Below are 15,573 nucleotides of genomic sequence, written 5' to 3'. Positions count from 1 at the left end.
TAAATGGATATCTGTGATACACTAGTAGTTTTACTGTTCTTCGTCAAAGGGATTTTTAATTTCTAACTTTATTCATCTTTATTATAATTATAAAATGTTCTCGTCACGATATGGCTGAAATATTGCCGATGTGACGATAAATATTAACTCACTCACTCACTCACTCTAAACTGACGTACAAAAGAAAGTATACACCAATGTCTGATGGTGGGAAGAACACGCCTACCCATGATTACAAGCAACGGGCAACCAAAATATGGAATATGTACACTCCTTGTATCACACAAATTGTAAGACAGACACACTGCCTATAAAGTGTACATCCTGATGATTAAAACCCGTCATAGTTTAAGTAGATCCTAACACAGCACATCACGTGAAGTTTGTTGCGGTCTCAAGTGAAACTTTGACGGGTTTATTTGGTAATATAGTGTTGGAAATTTGTCCTTACAGAACACCTTGGATATAGATAGATTTACTTCCGTCTGCAGAAATAATGACGAACGTGGGTCACGCGTTACGTTAGGTCTCCCAACCTTTCTATATCGCCTGATGGCCTCATTTGGGTGAAAATGGTCGTTTGTTCAAATTTGACATAGTCAATACCACCAAAAGATGTATTCTCTTCAATAACTCATCTTTTGTTTCAGCGTCTGCATCCTTTGCTGCAATATTCACGAAATGACGTCACTTTTGACCTTATGCCTTGTGGTCAGTGTCCTGGGATCCTCCTGGGTGGATGGGAAGGACTACTGGGATGGCACAGTGTTGACCAACACCACCCTGAAAGATGAACCCCCGATATTTTTAACGCTTGAAGAAGTGAAAATACGATTCCCAACCGAAGAGGTTACTCGTGGGCCCATTCTGGGGATAAATGAAGGAATCAACATGCCGGTGCCTGGTTTGGCACGCACATCGCCAAGTACATTGGGACAATTGTGACTTGTTGACCTCTGACATTGAACTACGCCGGCTGCAGGGGGGATAACTCTTGCCTACATAGAGTAGCTGTCACACACACGCATGCACGCACACAGACACAGTCAGTAGTTAGTACGTTTACCAGCAGAGCTGTGCCGGTGTATGCAGAAAGGCTCGTATTCAGATTCCTACACATTTATAGTTTAGGCCTACACACAGAATAACCTCCTGAAACTGAGTTAATATACCTTTCATTTTTTGTTGGAGTAAAATGTGACCATACGTTTTGATGTGTTTCTGATTGATTTTTCATTCATCCACGCATGTCGTTGTGGAAAAATGCCTCTTCGCCTGCCTTAGACTTCAGCGTTATGATATAAACAGTCCGCACAACAAAGTGGACATTTTGAAAATTATAAAATTGGCGACCATCCGGAGTAGCGGAATTTCAGTGATAATCAGACCTCGTGGTCAAGGGATGTGCCAAACCTGGCAGTCAAAGATACCACATTTCGTTGTGTCGAGTTGGGATGTAGGCAGTTTGGAACTGTAGGCAGTATGGGACCTAACCTGCTAGAGGGGTGGAGTCAAGATGGAATACACAGAGGCAAAGCTTCGAGACAACCGTAGGTTTGACACATCAAAGTTTCTGTTAGGTCCCATACTGCCTACAGTTCCAAACTGCCAACAAAAATATTGTAGGCAGCGTGGGAAATGATTTTTTGCCCTGTAGAATAATGGAACAGCCCAATTATCAATGAAGAAGGGGTGTGTCGTTTGGAGTAAGGTAGTAGTAGTTATTTGCTTTATTTAATGTCGCAGGTACAACTAAGGTATTTCGGCGACGGGGTAGTACACTTATTAAGACATTAGGGGAACAAAAAATAGAAATTTTGAAAGAGTGGTGTTACTACCCCCCAAAAACCCACACAACTGAGTATTAAGGGAAATTTGAATGGGATCACGGCTCCAGATCATTCTTCAACATCAGGAGTACGTACTCCATATTTTTTCACTACAGGAGTACTGGAAAACCTTAAGAGTACTGAGTGGAATTTAATGGCGTATCAGTAATCTTGTGTTTCGTTTCATATCTGCACCACAACATTGATAGTCTTGTGTAAACAGGTCAATAAACAATAAACCAATATGTTTTTCAGATAAATACGTCTGTAAATGATTCTAAGACCGTACACCATTGCTGTGGTGCGTACCTGCTACGTTTTCTAAATTATTTACTACCGTATCGCGCATATTTTGCATCCGTACAAACGCCGATACGGCCCTTATCTGGAGCCCTGCGGGATGCTGAAATAGGTAAAGAGTATTAGAGATTTTGAATTTAATATAGATGTGGTGTAGTAAATGGTTATTGCTATTGTATTTTTTAACCAGCCCATGTGTAAAAACACGTTTATTAAGTGAATAATGATAAATATATAAAAGGTGAAATAATGAACTTGATAAAAAGAGAGAACTGATTTAAAAAGTTAAAAGAACATATATACATATTTATAACAATTTGTAAAATGGTAAAAAGTAGTATTATTGTTTTTCTTGCCAGATTGTTTGGTATGATTTTGTATGAATGAGATATTTAGTGAGTGGTTTAATTAATTTGGGATTTCTTAGAATGTGCTTGAAATCTGAAGGGTACTGTACTGGTCTTGGTATCTACAGACCAAAAAAAAGCCTTAAACAATCCTATAATCTCCCGGCAAACTCCAGTATCTTCACAGCAGAACTCACAGCCATAGTTCAGGCCTTGCAAACAACTTCTGACCAAACAAACACTACCATCTGCATTTTTACGGATTCCTTAAGCTCCATACAGGCTCTCAAAATTAACTCTACAACAAAAAGACCATAAGATCTTATAAATAACATATACAGAAGAATACTATACCGCCAAAACAAAAATAATCAAATACATTTTATCTGGGTCCCGTCACATATCGGAGTCCATGGCAACGAAATGGACATCCTTGTCAGTTGTGTGTAATTGTGAAACAAGTAAAAGACTGTAAAACCAGTAAAAGACTGTAAAACTTATCAATTTTTCATGATATAGCCATGTCTCCATGTAAAGACGGAGAATTCTCAGAATAAATAAACCCACCAACACTTGTCATTTTTTAAACTTCTGTAGGCAGAGTGCGCTTCACACATTATACCTATGTGGGAACCCGGTTTGTTCGAAGAACCCGGATCTTTGGCGTGACGAGCGTAATGTAACAGAACGAATGGAGAATCCCTGTGCTAAGGATGCGATACGAGAGATGGTGATACAGACATAACTTCTGACATCAAGCTTTGGATTTGGATGTGTCATATTACAAGTAATATCTGATAGACTGGACGGAAGATGAACAACCAGATCCTTTCGAGCATCGATCTACACAATTGGGATACGATACGTAGCAGTTAATCCAGTTACAGGGGAGTAAGTACGGCTAACAGAACAGCTAGGCGAGGGACTAGAGTGAGTGAGCTATTATTTAGCGTCACATCGGCAATATTTCAGCCATATCGTGACGAGAACAATCTAGTTTATATCAATATGAAAATAAATAAACCTGTCACCGAAGGACAGTAAAAATATTAGAGTATCACAGCTATATAAATTTAAAACTAGTACGCTATTTTAAAATTAAATCACTATAGACAGTACAAAATAAAAACGGGCTATAGATCACCAACAACCGAGAAGGACTAGAGGTACTAATTAGTGGCGAAAGGATCTGGTTGTTCATCTTCCGTCCAGTCTATCAGATATTACTTGTAATATGACACATCCAAATCCAAAGCTTGATGTCAGAAGTTAAGTCTGTATCACCATCTCTCGTATCGCATCCGTAGCACAGGGATTCTCCATTCATTCTTTTACATTACGCTCGTCACGCCAAAGATCCGGGTTCGATTATAGGTACAGTGTGTGAAGCCCATTTCTGGTGTCCCCAGCCGTGATATTGCTGGAATATTGCTAAAAGCGGCGTAAAACCAAACTCACTCACTCTTTTACATTAATTGGACAGACACGAACTGGGCCCCGTCTCTCACGTCGTTTTGTCAAGTGGACGACGCGCAAAGGGAGCCGGGTACCAGCTGATCTCTTCGAATGGGGATCAAAACGAGGCAGCGAATATGTCCATATAAAACCCCACCATATAACGGGATTATAAGTCGTTATTACGATATTATTAATTTGTTTTGGCGGGATACGCAAATGTCCCTTCGGGAGCTTCGTATTTATCATTATGAGGCGGATATATAATTCACTGGATAATCGAGGATGGGTCCGACAGTGTAAACTGTCGTTTAACACCAGGGGCGCTCTATAAATAGCCCCATTACATAACACAAATATAGGTGTGGACAGATACGTGGGCAGCTGAATTTGTAACTATTGTATCCTGTCTTTAGTCGGTAGAAGATTTCGTTTTGTTTGTTGTTTAACGCCGCACTCAGCAGTTTTCCATCTGTATGGCGGCGGTTTGTAAATAATCGAGTCTGGACCAGACAATCCAGTGATCAACAGCATGAACATCCATCAAAGCAGTTGGTATACGATGACATGTGTCAACCAAGTGAGCTAGCCTGACATCCCGATCGTACACCTTACGACCGACATGTGTACACGCTTCAGAGTTTTGAAGGCATATATATATATATATATGTCCATAGTCTGCCTCTCATTTTCTCTAAAACTGGCTACAGACAGGCGAACAATTCCAATATAAAAATGAAGGTTCATGAGGTCATATCTATTATATATTATCTCGCCGTATTAAGGAACGTGACTTTTTGTGTACTGAAAAGCAATATAAAGAAATGATAACTATTGGCACGTTGCTAATTTATCTATTTCGTGAAATACAAATATATAAACATATCATTGTATAAAGAGTCACATTCAATAAAGAAAACAACGATTTGACACATGTACTTCTTCCCATTTTATTTCTTTGGTATCAATATTTAGCAGTATGAACGTACGTGGACTAAAAAAAACCCTGACTTGATCATTTGATTTGTATTCAGGGGCCTAGCTACCATTCCAAAAAAAAGCCCGGGCTTACACATTGTTGCTAAAAAGGTTGGGCAAGCCCTCAATACTCTCTAAATATAAAGCTTTGCAACCTATCGGGCTTACAAAAAAAATGGCTTGCTACGTGCCTGGTATTCTTGGCAAAACATATATTTGACTCGGTTGGTGAATCTATTTTCGTAAACATTTCGTGCGAATTTCTACTTTTCATTACAGAAAATCATTAGCCACAAATCCGTATTTACAAATGTGTCATTTTTAGGAATGAACGTTAGGTTTTTGACATTGGAAAAATCTTTATTCCATGTAACAAATACATATATATTATTAAACTATATCAAATATGGTTATGTATAACAAAATAATCAGAACTATATACGAAACAGTGACGTCGTCTGCTACAAGACAAAATGGCGGTATATACCACACGTGCGGTGTCCTCATGCGCAAAACAGCTGTTCAACAGGTTATATAATTCTACCAGAAGGTCAAATCAAATGTTTTTGACCGAACAATGTTGTAAACAATCAAGATCTTTTGGCCAATTACCATCACAGGGGAGATTTTCCTCAGATCGGGAGCGTAAATCGAGGTGAGTTGTGACCTTGTCAAAGAATGATACTCGGTCGACAATGAAGTGATGCAATGCGTCATCACTGTCTGATTCTCAAGGGATGTTGATTTATCCCTGTTTCTTTTATGTTTCATTAAATGTAGCCAATAGTGTTAAATTAATAAATTTACAGTTTAGTCCTAAATTCCAAAGAAAAACAGAAGTAATCGGTATTTCATAATTTGGAAGCCACTATGTTCATTCAAGGATCCCAGGGATGAAGATCGATCAAGTTGGGATAACTTAACATCACCCTTATACAATTAACTTTAATCATCGAAGAATCACCTGAGATCAGTAAGGCCATACTGTATGTTTATGTTGTGATACAGGCAAACAGAATCTGTGATCACACCCATATTTGTTGACGTGTGAAAAGGGATGGGCTTTGTGAAGTCTTGTTCGATAAAGTTTTGCAATCCAGGTACTTGACAGTATGAACCACTGAAGACACTTGTTGTAATTTGTAAACAAATCAATATAGTCTTGATAAATATATACTGAAAGGCAAAAGAAACGTCGTAATATTAGAAATGACATTTGAGTATCAATGGAGTATTTGAACCTATTTTTTTAAATATACACCAGAAGTCAAGTTTGAGGAAAACATGAATCGTGGTCGTATAGCCTGCATTGCCCAATAAAATATTGTTTGAGATTGGAGTTAGAAATGTTTTTGTTTTTTGGAGAGGAAAAGTTCCCACAAACACAACATTGAAATCGAGACGCACGTGCATCATAAATGCATTCAGGCATAAATTGCCGGCTTGAATGGCAATCTTTCACTTGTTTTCTGAACACAGCAGCTATGACTAGGTTTACGAGAGATCAACCACAACAAGCTATTGGACGTCTGCACGCTGGTCAACATGCTCGAGTCATTGCTAATGACTTCAGTTGCAGCGTCTGAACGATAGAACGTCTTAGAGTCGCGATATACAACGCCACCAGAAGCACTGATGACCGTCCACGAGTGGTCAACCCCGTGTAACAACCGCCGCCAGGACCGTCATATCGTCCATCAACACGTGCAAGACCTATTCGCAAGGGCCAGAGAAACAGCTTGGGGGACCATAGGAAACCACCAGCGACCAGTCAGTGACCTACCATTCGGCGACGTCTCCAAGCCAGGAACCTGTTTTGTCGATGTCCTGCCAGGAGACCCATATTCACCCAACGTCACCGCCGGGAACGTATCCAAGTGGACACAACAGCGGCAAAACTGTCGTGGGTGACAAAGGAGAGGGGTTATCTTCTCTGATGAAAGTCGGTACTGCATTTCAGTGGCGTATTATTTAAAAAAAACAGGTTAAAATGTTCCATTGATACTTAAATGTCATTTCCAATATTACGACATTTCTTTTGCCTTTCAGTATAGATATTTTGATATATTTTTTGAGAGAAAAAAAAGATTAGCATAGATCAATCAAACACATACTAGCTGTGCATGTGAGGGGTAACTGAATCCGTACCCACAGAGATTTATACCCAAACGTTTTTCACGGACTCAAATGTTGGACAACCCATACCCACTTGTACCTAAACAGCTCCATGACTCGTGCTAAAAAAAAGCGAAAAATTTGAAGTGAATGTTTGAAACATAAAATGAATAAATGTTGGAAATGTATAATGAATCATTGAATGAATGTTGGAAATATGTAACATGTTTAATGAATGAATGTTGGAGAAGTAACTGTGCTAAGAATGAATTATTGTCAAAGTAGTAAGTGGGAAAATGATGAATAAAATAATTATAGAAAACTATATCTTTGTTGTTTAATTCGGGTTAATGCAATCTGGTTTTAGGTAAATTTCAGCTAGTAGTATGGCTAAGTTATACCACTTACGCCTTGGAAAACTCTTTTGACAAAGTTTGTCAATTCTAAATGTGAATGAAAAATGAATAAAAGAACAATCTGGAATGTCTGAGATGGCTGAGTTTAATGACAGTGTTATGGTATAAGGGAGGTGAAAAGAGATGACATGTATTAACAATTTTGACACGTCAAAGTATCTTCTTCTTTTCTTTGAAAACATATCAATGTTAGTCATTTTGACGTTCCAGGTTTTCTGCAGGCTATGCTGTTGGAACACTTGCGTTCTCCAGGGGTCTGCTCATGTTGCTTGGCCTGGGAAAGAAAGAAGAAGAAGATCCAGTGATAAGTTTGTTCCGAGAGGCACGACTGGCACAGCATGAGAAAAACTTTGACAAAGCAGAATATTATTTTCATGAGGCACTTAAAGTTGCTGCGGAAAATCACAAAAAGACCGACATGACAACTCGAGATTACCTCTTTGCCAAAACAAACATCTTTGACAGTCTTGCCGACATGGCTCTATCCAGAGGTCAGTTCGACAAGGCAGAGAAATTATACAAGGAGACAATGAAGTGTTGCTTTGAGGTTGGTGTTGAGAAAGATGATAACTCAGTGATTGAAATCTCGATCAAACTAGCAAGTATCTATGCCATGCAACACAGAGATGCTGAGGCACGGACAGGATTCGAGTTCTGTATAAAAACACAAGAACAGAAAGTGAACGAGTTAGATGACACAGACAAGGACACAGTGGCACTTCTTGGTCTTGCATTGGAGAGTTACGGAAGGTACCTCATGTACCAGAAACAACTCGACAAGGCACTGCCGTTGATTGAAAAGGCTGTGACTGTTGCGACTTCAGCTTTAGGGGAGGAACACCCACAGACGCTTATTTTACACAATGATCTGGCTACACTGAATATTCTCCGTAAAAATTACGGGCCAGCTGAGAAAACTTTGAAATATGCCATAGAGGTTGGAGAGAGGGTTGAGTCGAGTGAGGTGCCAGCGTTGTACTGTAACCTTGGAGCTCTGTACATGCGTAAGTCAGAACTTGAAGCTGCAAAGAAAGCCTGCAGCCATGCTTTACAACTGGCTAAGAAAATGAAAGACACTACATCGGCACATCAAGCACAGAAATGTCTGGATAAAATTTACAAGGTTACCAGACAAAGTAAAAGTAGTTAATAATATGCTCTTTAGATTTTTGTTTATCATTTAATTTATTTGATATTGTTAACTTAAGTTGTATTTTACCATTGCTGTGTATGCTTTGAAGAGAGACCAAGGTATGTATTTATGTCAGTTGTAACTTGATAAGAATTATCAGTTTTTGTCATTAGTGGTAGTCTCACGTATAATATTCATCAAGGGACCTGTTTATAATTTATGAGTTGTGCATTATTACCAAGTCATTATATGTTTTGCATTTTATTTAAGTATTTTACATAATCAGCATAGTTTCTGTGGATCAAATTCTTGACAGGTATTCAAAATTAAGAAAAAAAGTCAGGGTTTTCTCAATCTCTTATTCCTAATGAAACATCCCTGTTACAATGTATAGACATAATGTAACATATCTATTGTATCATGATATAGGGTTTGTGAATGGATGTATTGTAATGTGGCCTTCGTATCAGGACACAAGTCCTGTTACGCTTCAAACTTTCATAGAACTGAACCATATCCCATCATGGATTCAATTTGTTATTCATAGTGCACAAGAATCAAGGATTTAACATTATTTTTTGTGTTTTACTTGGAATTTGCCTGTTGTTGATATGTGTGATATGTAAAGATGTAAAATGTATGTAAAATGGAAGATTTAGAAGATATGCAGAAGCGTAACATGTGTCATTTTGCCAAGGCTGCTTAATGTTACCTGTGAAGATCCGGATTAGAATTGGTCTTCAGCAACCTATGCTTGACATAAGAGGCCACTAACGGGATCGGGTGGTCAGGCTCGCTGACTTGGCTGACACATATCATCATATCCCCATTGTGTAGATGGATGCTCACACTGTTGATCACTGGGTTGTCTGGTCCAGACTCGATTAATTACAGACCACTGCCATATAGCTGGAATATTGCTGAGTGCAAACTAAACTCACTCACTCACCTATATTCATGACACATCATATATGCTTCATGGTGTACTCGCTGCAGCTCTGCTGGATACAATACCATATTGCCATATCGTCACACCACTATTAATCATCTTGATAGTCATACACAGGTGCAAATGATTAAATTTAGATCTGACATTCAGTTTAACAGCATGGACCAATTTATGTTTCAATATTTCATCATTATGATTTTTTTATAATTAAATGTTTGGAATATTATTAATATAGTGCAATATGTCATATTTGATATTTGGACTCTTTAATGTTTTGAGACTTTTTCGCGTCCTCTTTCCCAAACCCATTGTTAGTCATGTATTGGTGTTGGATGGGGATTTAAGCAATAAGATTTTAGTAGTTGCATTTATCAGTTATCTTTTCGATCTGTCTTGTCTATATAGTTATGATAAAGATCATGATTTCATGTGCCATATGTACAAAGGTAGACTCCTTGCAAGTTAGCTTAGGAGGAGATTTCTGTGCAATGGTCAAAGTTAAAATCCATATCTCTCAATTTTGCAGACTGACGTTTTAATTAATGTTTCATTGTATCCTTGATGCTTCCTTTGTTGCCATGGTTACCAGAGTTTAGAAACTGAGGGTATCCTGGGGACTTTGCTATGATAGTGTTTGAAAGAAAGCTTGAATATAAAGTTTACATCTCACGGTGTCTGAGGAGTAAAATATGTTCCCAGTATTTTTGAAAGTGCCACTGCAATTGATTACAATGTGTGAAACATTTGTGGTGTCCCCTGTCATGATATTGCTGTAAGATTGCTAAATCCTTCATAAGCCATGCTCACTAACTGCATTTTGATAGGATTGTCAGGCTCGTTGACTTGTTGGGCTGCATGTCATCGTATCCTCACAGCACGAGAGGTTGATCATGAGTTCTGGCCCTCTCCGGAGTAGACTATTAATGCCGTCGTGTAGCTGGATTTTTGCGTTAAACAACAATTATCCATCATCCTTAGAACTCACGGCATGGACTCTAAAACTGCCTTGCTGGACCAGTGTCTAAAGATGGAAACTGATGAAGAGTTTTTCAAGTGACAGTCTGTGCAATAAGTGATATTTTCCAGCCTAAGGCCAGACCAATTTTATTTCTTGTTTTACGGATCCACCGGTCATATTAAAAAAAAATAATAATAATTTTCCCCGCTCGAAAAATAAAATTTTACTGTTTTTATTGGCCAAAAATGTAAACTTGCAAGAATGTATTTTAGATTGTTTTTTGCCCCATATACACTTCATTAATTGCCAAAAGTAAAATTATTTTTTAGTATTTAAAAGGAATGTTACTTTGACTGGTGATTTTTATTTTTTTTTTTTCTCCTCCTGCCTTTAGGTTTTCTGAGGACAAAAATCCGTAAAACAAGAAAGAAAATTGGTCTGGCCTAAGCTTTTTTCTGTTTGTCACTTCCAATGAGAGATTAATTGTAGTAATATGAAAGAGTTGGTTGGTACTTGAGTAGTACACATATCATTAGCTGTTTCTCCCAGGTCACTTGTTGATCGTGTTGTGATAACCATGATGAACCATGTTGCCAAATGTCTGCCTTTGTCCCAAATAGTGGTTGTAATATCATTACGACAGTTATGTGTTGTGTTATTTAGCAAATTGTTTGAAACATATTCACTATCATGATCATATACTTACTATCATTGTCCACACTACATCATGTTGCTAATTTTTGAATGCCTAATAATGTTGCCAATGATTGTGATAAACATTGTTCACTTATTCATCAAATTGATGAGAACCGATTTATTATTGACTTCTTGTTGTATTTTCATTGATCATAGTTATGATTAAGATGCACATGTCTTCCTAAAAGTATGGGGTACATAGATGGTGAATGGTAGAGTTGTGCCCCTTAGTTTAGTAAGTATCCGCTGATGATTATTCTTGGTTTGACAGCACCATACTCATATCCCAGTGTTTCCTCAAAGTGTCCACAGTATCCTATGCTCACTGTACAAAGCAGGGGGCATGGGTGATGCAGTTTTAATCCCATTTTGCCATGATATGTTTCTATGTTTGTCAATGCCATTCCTGTTCTCTTGGGTTTCATATTGTGGTAAAAAGCTAACATCTGCTTCACTTTGGGCATTCCTCCCAAATCAAGATGACACTGGAATACTGTTTAAAGCGGTGTTAACTGAACTCACTTACTCACTAACTCACTGTTGTATAAATCAACATAATGGATGATACTGAAGGGATTAATCTTCTTGATCTAATCCTACCAGAGGCCAATATTAACATCTACAGTCAGAATCCCAAAATGCCTTTTAACATTTCCCAGTTCATGATGATATTTATATACTGACATACAAAAGAAAGTACACACCTGGTGATTTCGGGACTTCCCCACACGTTTGTGTCTTGGTAGTCACCATCAAAATACTTATCAAAATATTTGAATTATTATTATCATTAATTTTTTAAACATAATTCCCCAAACCAGGTGTGTACTTTCTTTTGTACATCAGTTTGGTTCTATGTTCCTGTGAAATATATGTGACATCTGATCATATGCCTTGGTAGAGGTGACTTGTACAGTGTTCACGAATGGTGTTTCAAAGTAACAGGACATTGGGTCCTGTTAGTTTTAGATGTCCCTGCCGTGATATTGCTGGAACATTGCTAAAATCAGTGTAAAACTAGCTTATTCACTCACTTACAGAATGATTTTCATTTAAGTACAATTCTTCATCTGCACATGTGAGTGCTATTTACGTCATGTGGTTGACAGGTTTCAGTGTATGGGCAACAGTACGCAGGGTATGTTCTTTACATCATATTGAAACATAGGGCAGTTTTTGTGGTTCGTTCTGATATTACTCACTTGTTGGCCATACTAGTTCACCATTGTTTGTTTGATATACCAATTTACCATTACCGCACTGCATGTCGTGTATGGGGCATGGCTGTACCATACTTGACTTGAAATATATTATATTGATAGACTTATACATCGTCTTATACAGTGGTCTCACCATTAACAAGAACATCTATTTCAGTTAAAATAAAGATTTTCTATTTTTATGGTATATTGAATTATTATGATATGAAATCAACCCAAATCATCATAACTATGATAAGTATTGGAACCAGTAATTCCAGAGATGCCAACCTCTACGATTTTATCGTAGTCAGCTACGAATTTTAGCCTCAACCTATTTTTAAACTAATTCTACAAAATTTGCAGAAAATTAATTAATATTCAGATATATACACAAAAACATAATTTTCGTTGATTAAATACATTTTCGCCTAAAAAACGAGAAGAAGAAATGTAATGCTGATAATTTGGAAATCTGGTGTTGCTCTCTTTTAAGGTTCCTTGGAGGTATGTGAAATTAAAGCTTCACTCTTGATTAGTGTCATATTATCTTTCTCAGAATCCATCATGACTTTAAGTGTTTAGCTGACTACTAATTTTATGGTCAGACTACTAATTTTGATCCTTGAAAATACTATTTGCAACACTTTGGGGTTGACATCTCTGCAATTCATATGGGAGAGGTTTTCTAATAGTAATTTCTTAACCATATAATGTATAATTTCATCTTGTAACGCTAGCTACAGGCAGGTGTATGCTAGTTTCAAATGGGAACCCTTCAGCTCCTCTTATGTTTGTAAACCTGCCAAAGTCAAAACCTCAGGAAAAACAATCATCATGGTATCTATTCATCATCATCATCATCATTATCATCATTGATAATCATTTAAGGCTATGTTTACACATTGTGTCTCCATAGTGACATATTCAGCATGAGCATGATGTCATGTTTTGTCACAATTTCATATTATTATTATTTATGAATCATTATAAACATCAGTTTTTTATGTTGAGTAAAAGGATTATCAATACTAGGTTGTAAGCTACTTCATACATTTATTATTAGCATTGCATATTCTCGCCTGTCCGACAGCTCTTTGATGGTCTGTTTTGTGGTCGGACGGTCAGTTTTAAAAAGTAGAACACGGATGGTCAGGCTGTTATTGTGTAATGTACTCCATGCTATCCAGGTATGGATGAATCTGACTTGGATTATAATGAATAATCCATGTTGACTGAAACACATTTGAAAATGCCCCACTGTGTTATTATTCTGACAATAATTATCTGATATCAAACGGTTATTTTCTCAAATTTACCTTCTTGTTGGTTTTGTTAGTCCAGAAAGTTTTGGACTGCCAGCATTTTATCCGATCTGGTAACTTTGGAGAGTTGCTAGACCGGTCGTCTGGATGAAATTTTTGGGGAATTTTCAATACTGTTACTAAATGTCTTGTTTACTTTTTCATTTTTTTCTCAACTTACAAGTCAGATTTAACATTAGCCTATTGGTGATTCTATTAATGTCTTCTGTATTATGTGATCTGGAAGTAATTGAAAGTTTTATAGTTAGACACCCTTATCTTTATAATGAAGTGTATAGCACAGTCTGTACCCTAGTGTTCAGAGTCTACAATCCGAAATCTGGCTTGGTATTATTTTCAGTACATTTCAGTGTCATTGTATAGCAGTGTTTTCTCTGGCATTTTTTACAGCTGGACATTGTGACCGGCTAGCATTTCAAATACCGGTCATTTGTAAATTTTACCAGTCACATGATCACGCTTTTCATTGTGGACGAGACCTTGCACCCCTAACAACCAATCAGAAATGCAGAGGGTATCGCAATGCATCAATGTTGCTATTTTTAGCCTGGGGTTTTATAAAACTGCTATTTTTTATTTGACAACACTTCGATGTCATTGTGAAAACGTAATCTTTTTCGAGGAGAGGTAAAATTGACAGAGGTAATTAGAAAATTGATTTTAGAATTTGCCGGACACGATGACCGACAACTTTTAAAATTTGACATTCTAACTTTGTGCTGGTCTAAGTCTGGTATATACCAGATAACGGAAACACTGTATATAGACTTTTTATTTATTGGCATGACCAGAATACATTATTTTGTTGATGAAAGTACTGATTTTGTTTTAGAATGTTTTGCACACATAACACAGGAAATGTTGATGCACCATCAGAGCGTGACCAGTGTTTGGTGTTTTTACCATGTTATAAATAATGACAATTTTGCTTCCACAAGAATAATGCTTATCAGTATTGCTTCTTGCACTTTGTATATGAAAACTAGTCAGAGTTTGAGGTGACAGGGCTGGCTGTTGATCGCAGAGATCTAAAATCATTAACTGTATATCGATTGATTAACGATAAATACCTGAGAATTAAAATGTTTAAAAATCTTAAAGAAAGCTACAAATTTCACATCACTGGTGAGTGGTGACACATTATGCTTGAATTACTAACCAAACTGTTCTGATCATGATTTTGAAGTAGCCTATGAATAAACTATGTATTATCTGCATAAATTAAAGCTTTATTTGGATATTGAAAACTAAATTTTCATGTAATCATTAATAATATAACGGTAATGCTATTTTTGAGGGCATTATCATTTGCAGAAGCCTGAGGTCTTCCATTAGTTGAAAAAGACCGAGGGCTTCTGCAAATGATAATACCCTCAAAAAAGCATTAGCGTTATTATTGCTAAAATACATGGAATTTGTGTTGAAAAGAAAAAGGAAACAATGAAGGAATTTGACTGTAAGTTTACTGCCCGAATGCAATTACATCATCGAACAATTCAAGTGACGTCACAACAGAAAGTGACGATATTCGGCCTTGGCCTTTGACAAGACCATAGCCTGCAACATGTCAAACTATGTCAGTGTTCGGTTTTGGTCCAACAACAACGTTAGTAGTGCAATTGTTGAGGTTAGCACCAGCAAGAAAGCCAATATTACCGCTATTTAAAGCGGGAATTCGAGTTGCTTTGACTTGTTTCACCCAGAATATCTGCCAGTCCAAAGCCAATGTCGAATGAACCGTAAGCCCACACACCCACTATGATGTCACTTGACAACAGAACTGATAGTGGCCCGTCATTAAGGTTGAGCGGTCCAATATCATTTGCAGCGGCCCACAAATATCTGATAATGGGAGGGCCGTTTCATGATAATTC

The 15,573-nt window shown here is 37.4% G+C and overlaps 1 protein-coding gene across 1 annotated transcript; it reads left to right on the top strand.

The window, feature by feature from the left end:
- Window positions 1-5,382: 5,382 nt before the first annotated feature.
- Window positions 5,383-9,382, top strand: LOC124266861 (tetratricopeptide repeat protein 19, mitochondrial-like). The gene is made up of 2 exons (XM_046701670.1): window positions 5,383-5,564; window positions 7,651-9,382. Exons 1-2 carry the CDS (start codon window positions 5,383-5,385, stop codon window positions 8,588-8,590), a joined length of 1,122 nt encoding a protein of 373 aa, XP_046557626.1. The 3' UTR covers window positions 8,591-9,382.
- The last annotated feature ends 6,191 nt before the right edge of the window (window positions 9,383-15,573 follow it).

The sequence above is a fragment of the Haliotis rubra genome, unplaced genomic scaffold, assembly GCF_003918875.1.
Source record: "Haliotis rubra isolate DU_JTF1 unplaced genomic scaffold, ASM391887v1 Scf1284, whole genome shotgun sequence".
In the NCBI taxonomy this organism is placed as follows: Eukaryota; Metazoa; Mollusca; class Gastropoda; order Lepetellida; family Haliotidae; genus Haliotis; species Haliotis rubra.
The sequence above is the reverse complement of the archived record's forward strand: the minus strand, read 5'-3'. Positions and strand labels throughout refer to the sequence as shown.

Excerpts from the sequence above, each read along its gene's own strand:
- LOC124266861 (XM_046701670.1), top strand. The coding sequence starts at position 5,383 with ATGGCGGTATATACCACACGTGCGGTGTCCTCATGCGCAAAACAGCTG. Across the intron at positions 5,565-7,650 it reads GATCGGGAGCGTAAATCGAG|GTTTTCTGCAGGCTATGCTG; the intron begins GTGAGTTGTGAC and ends TTGACGTTCCAG.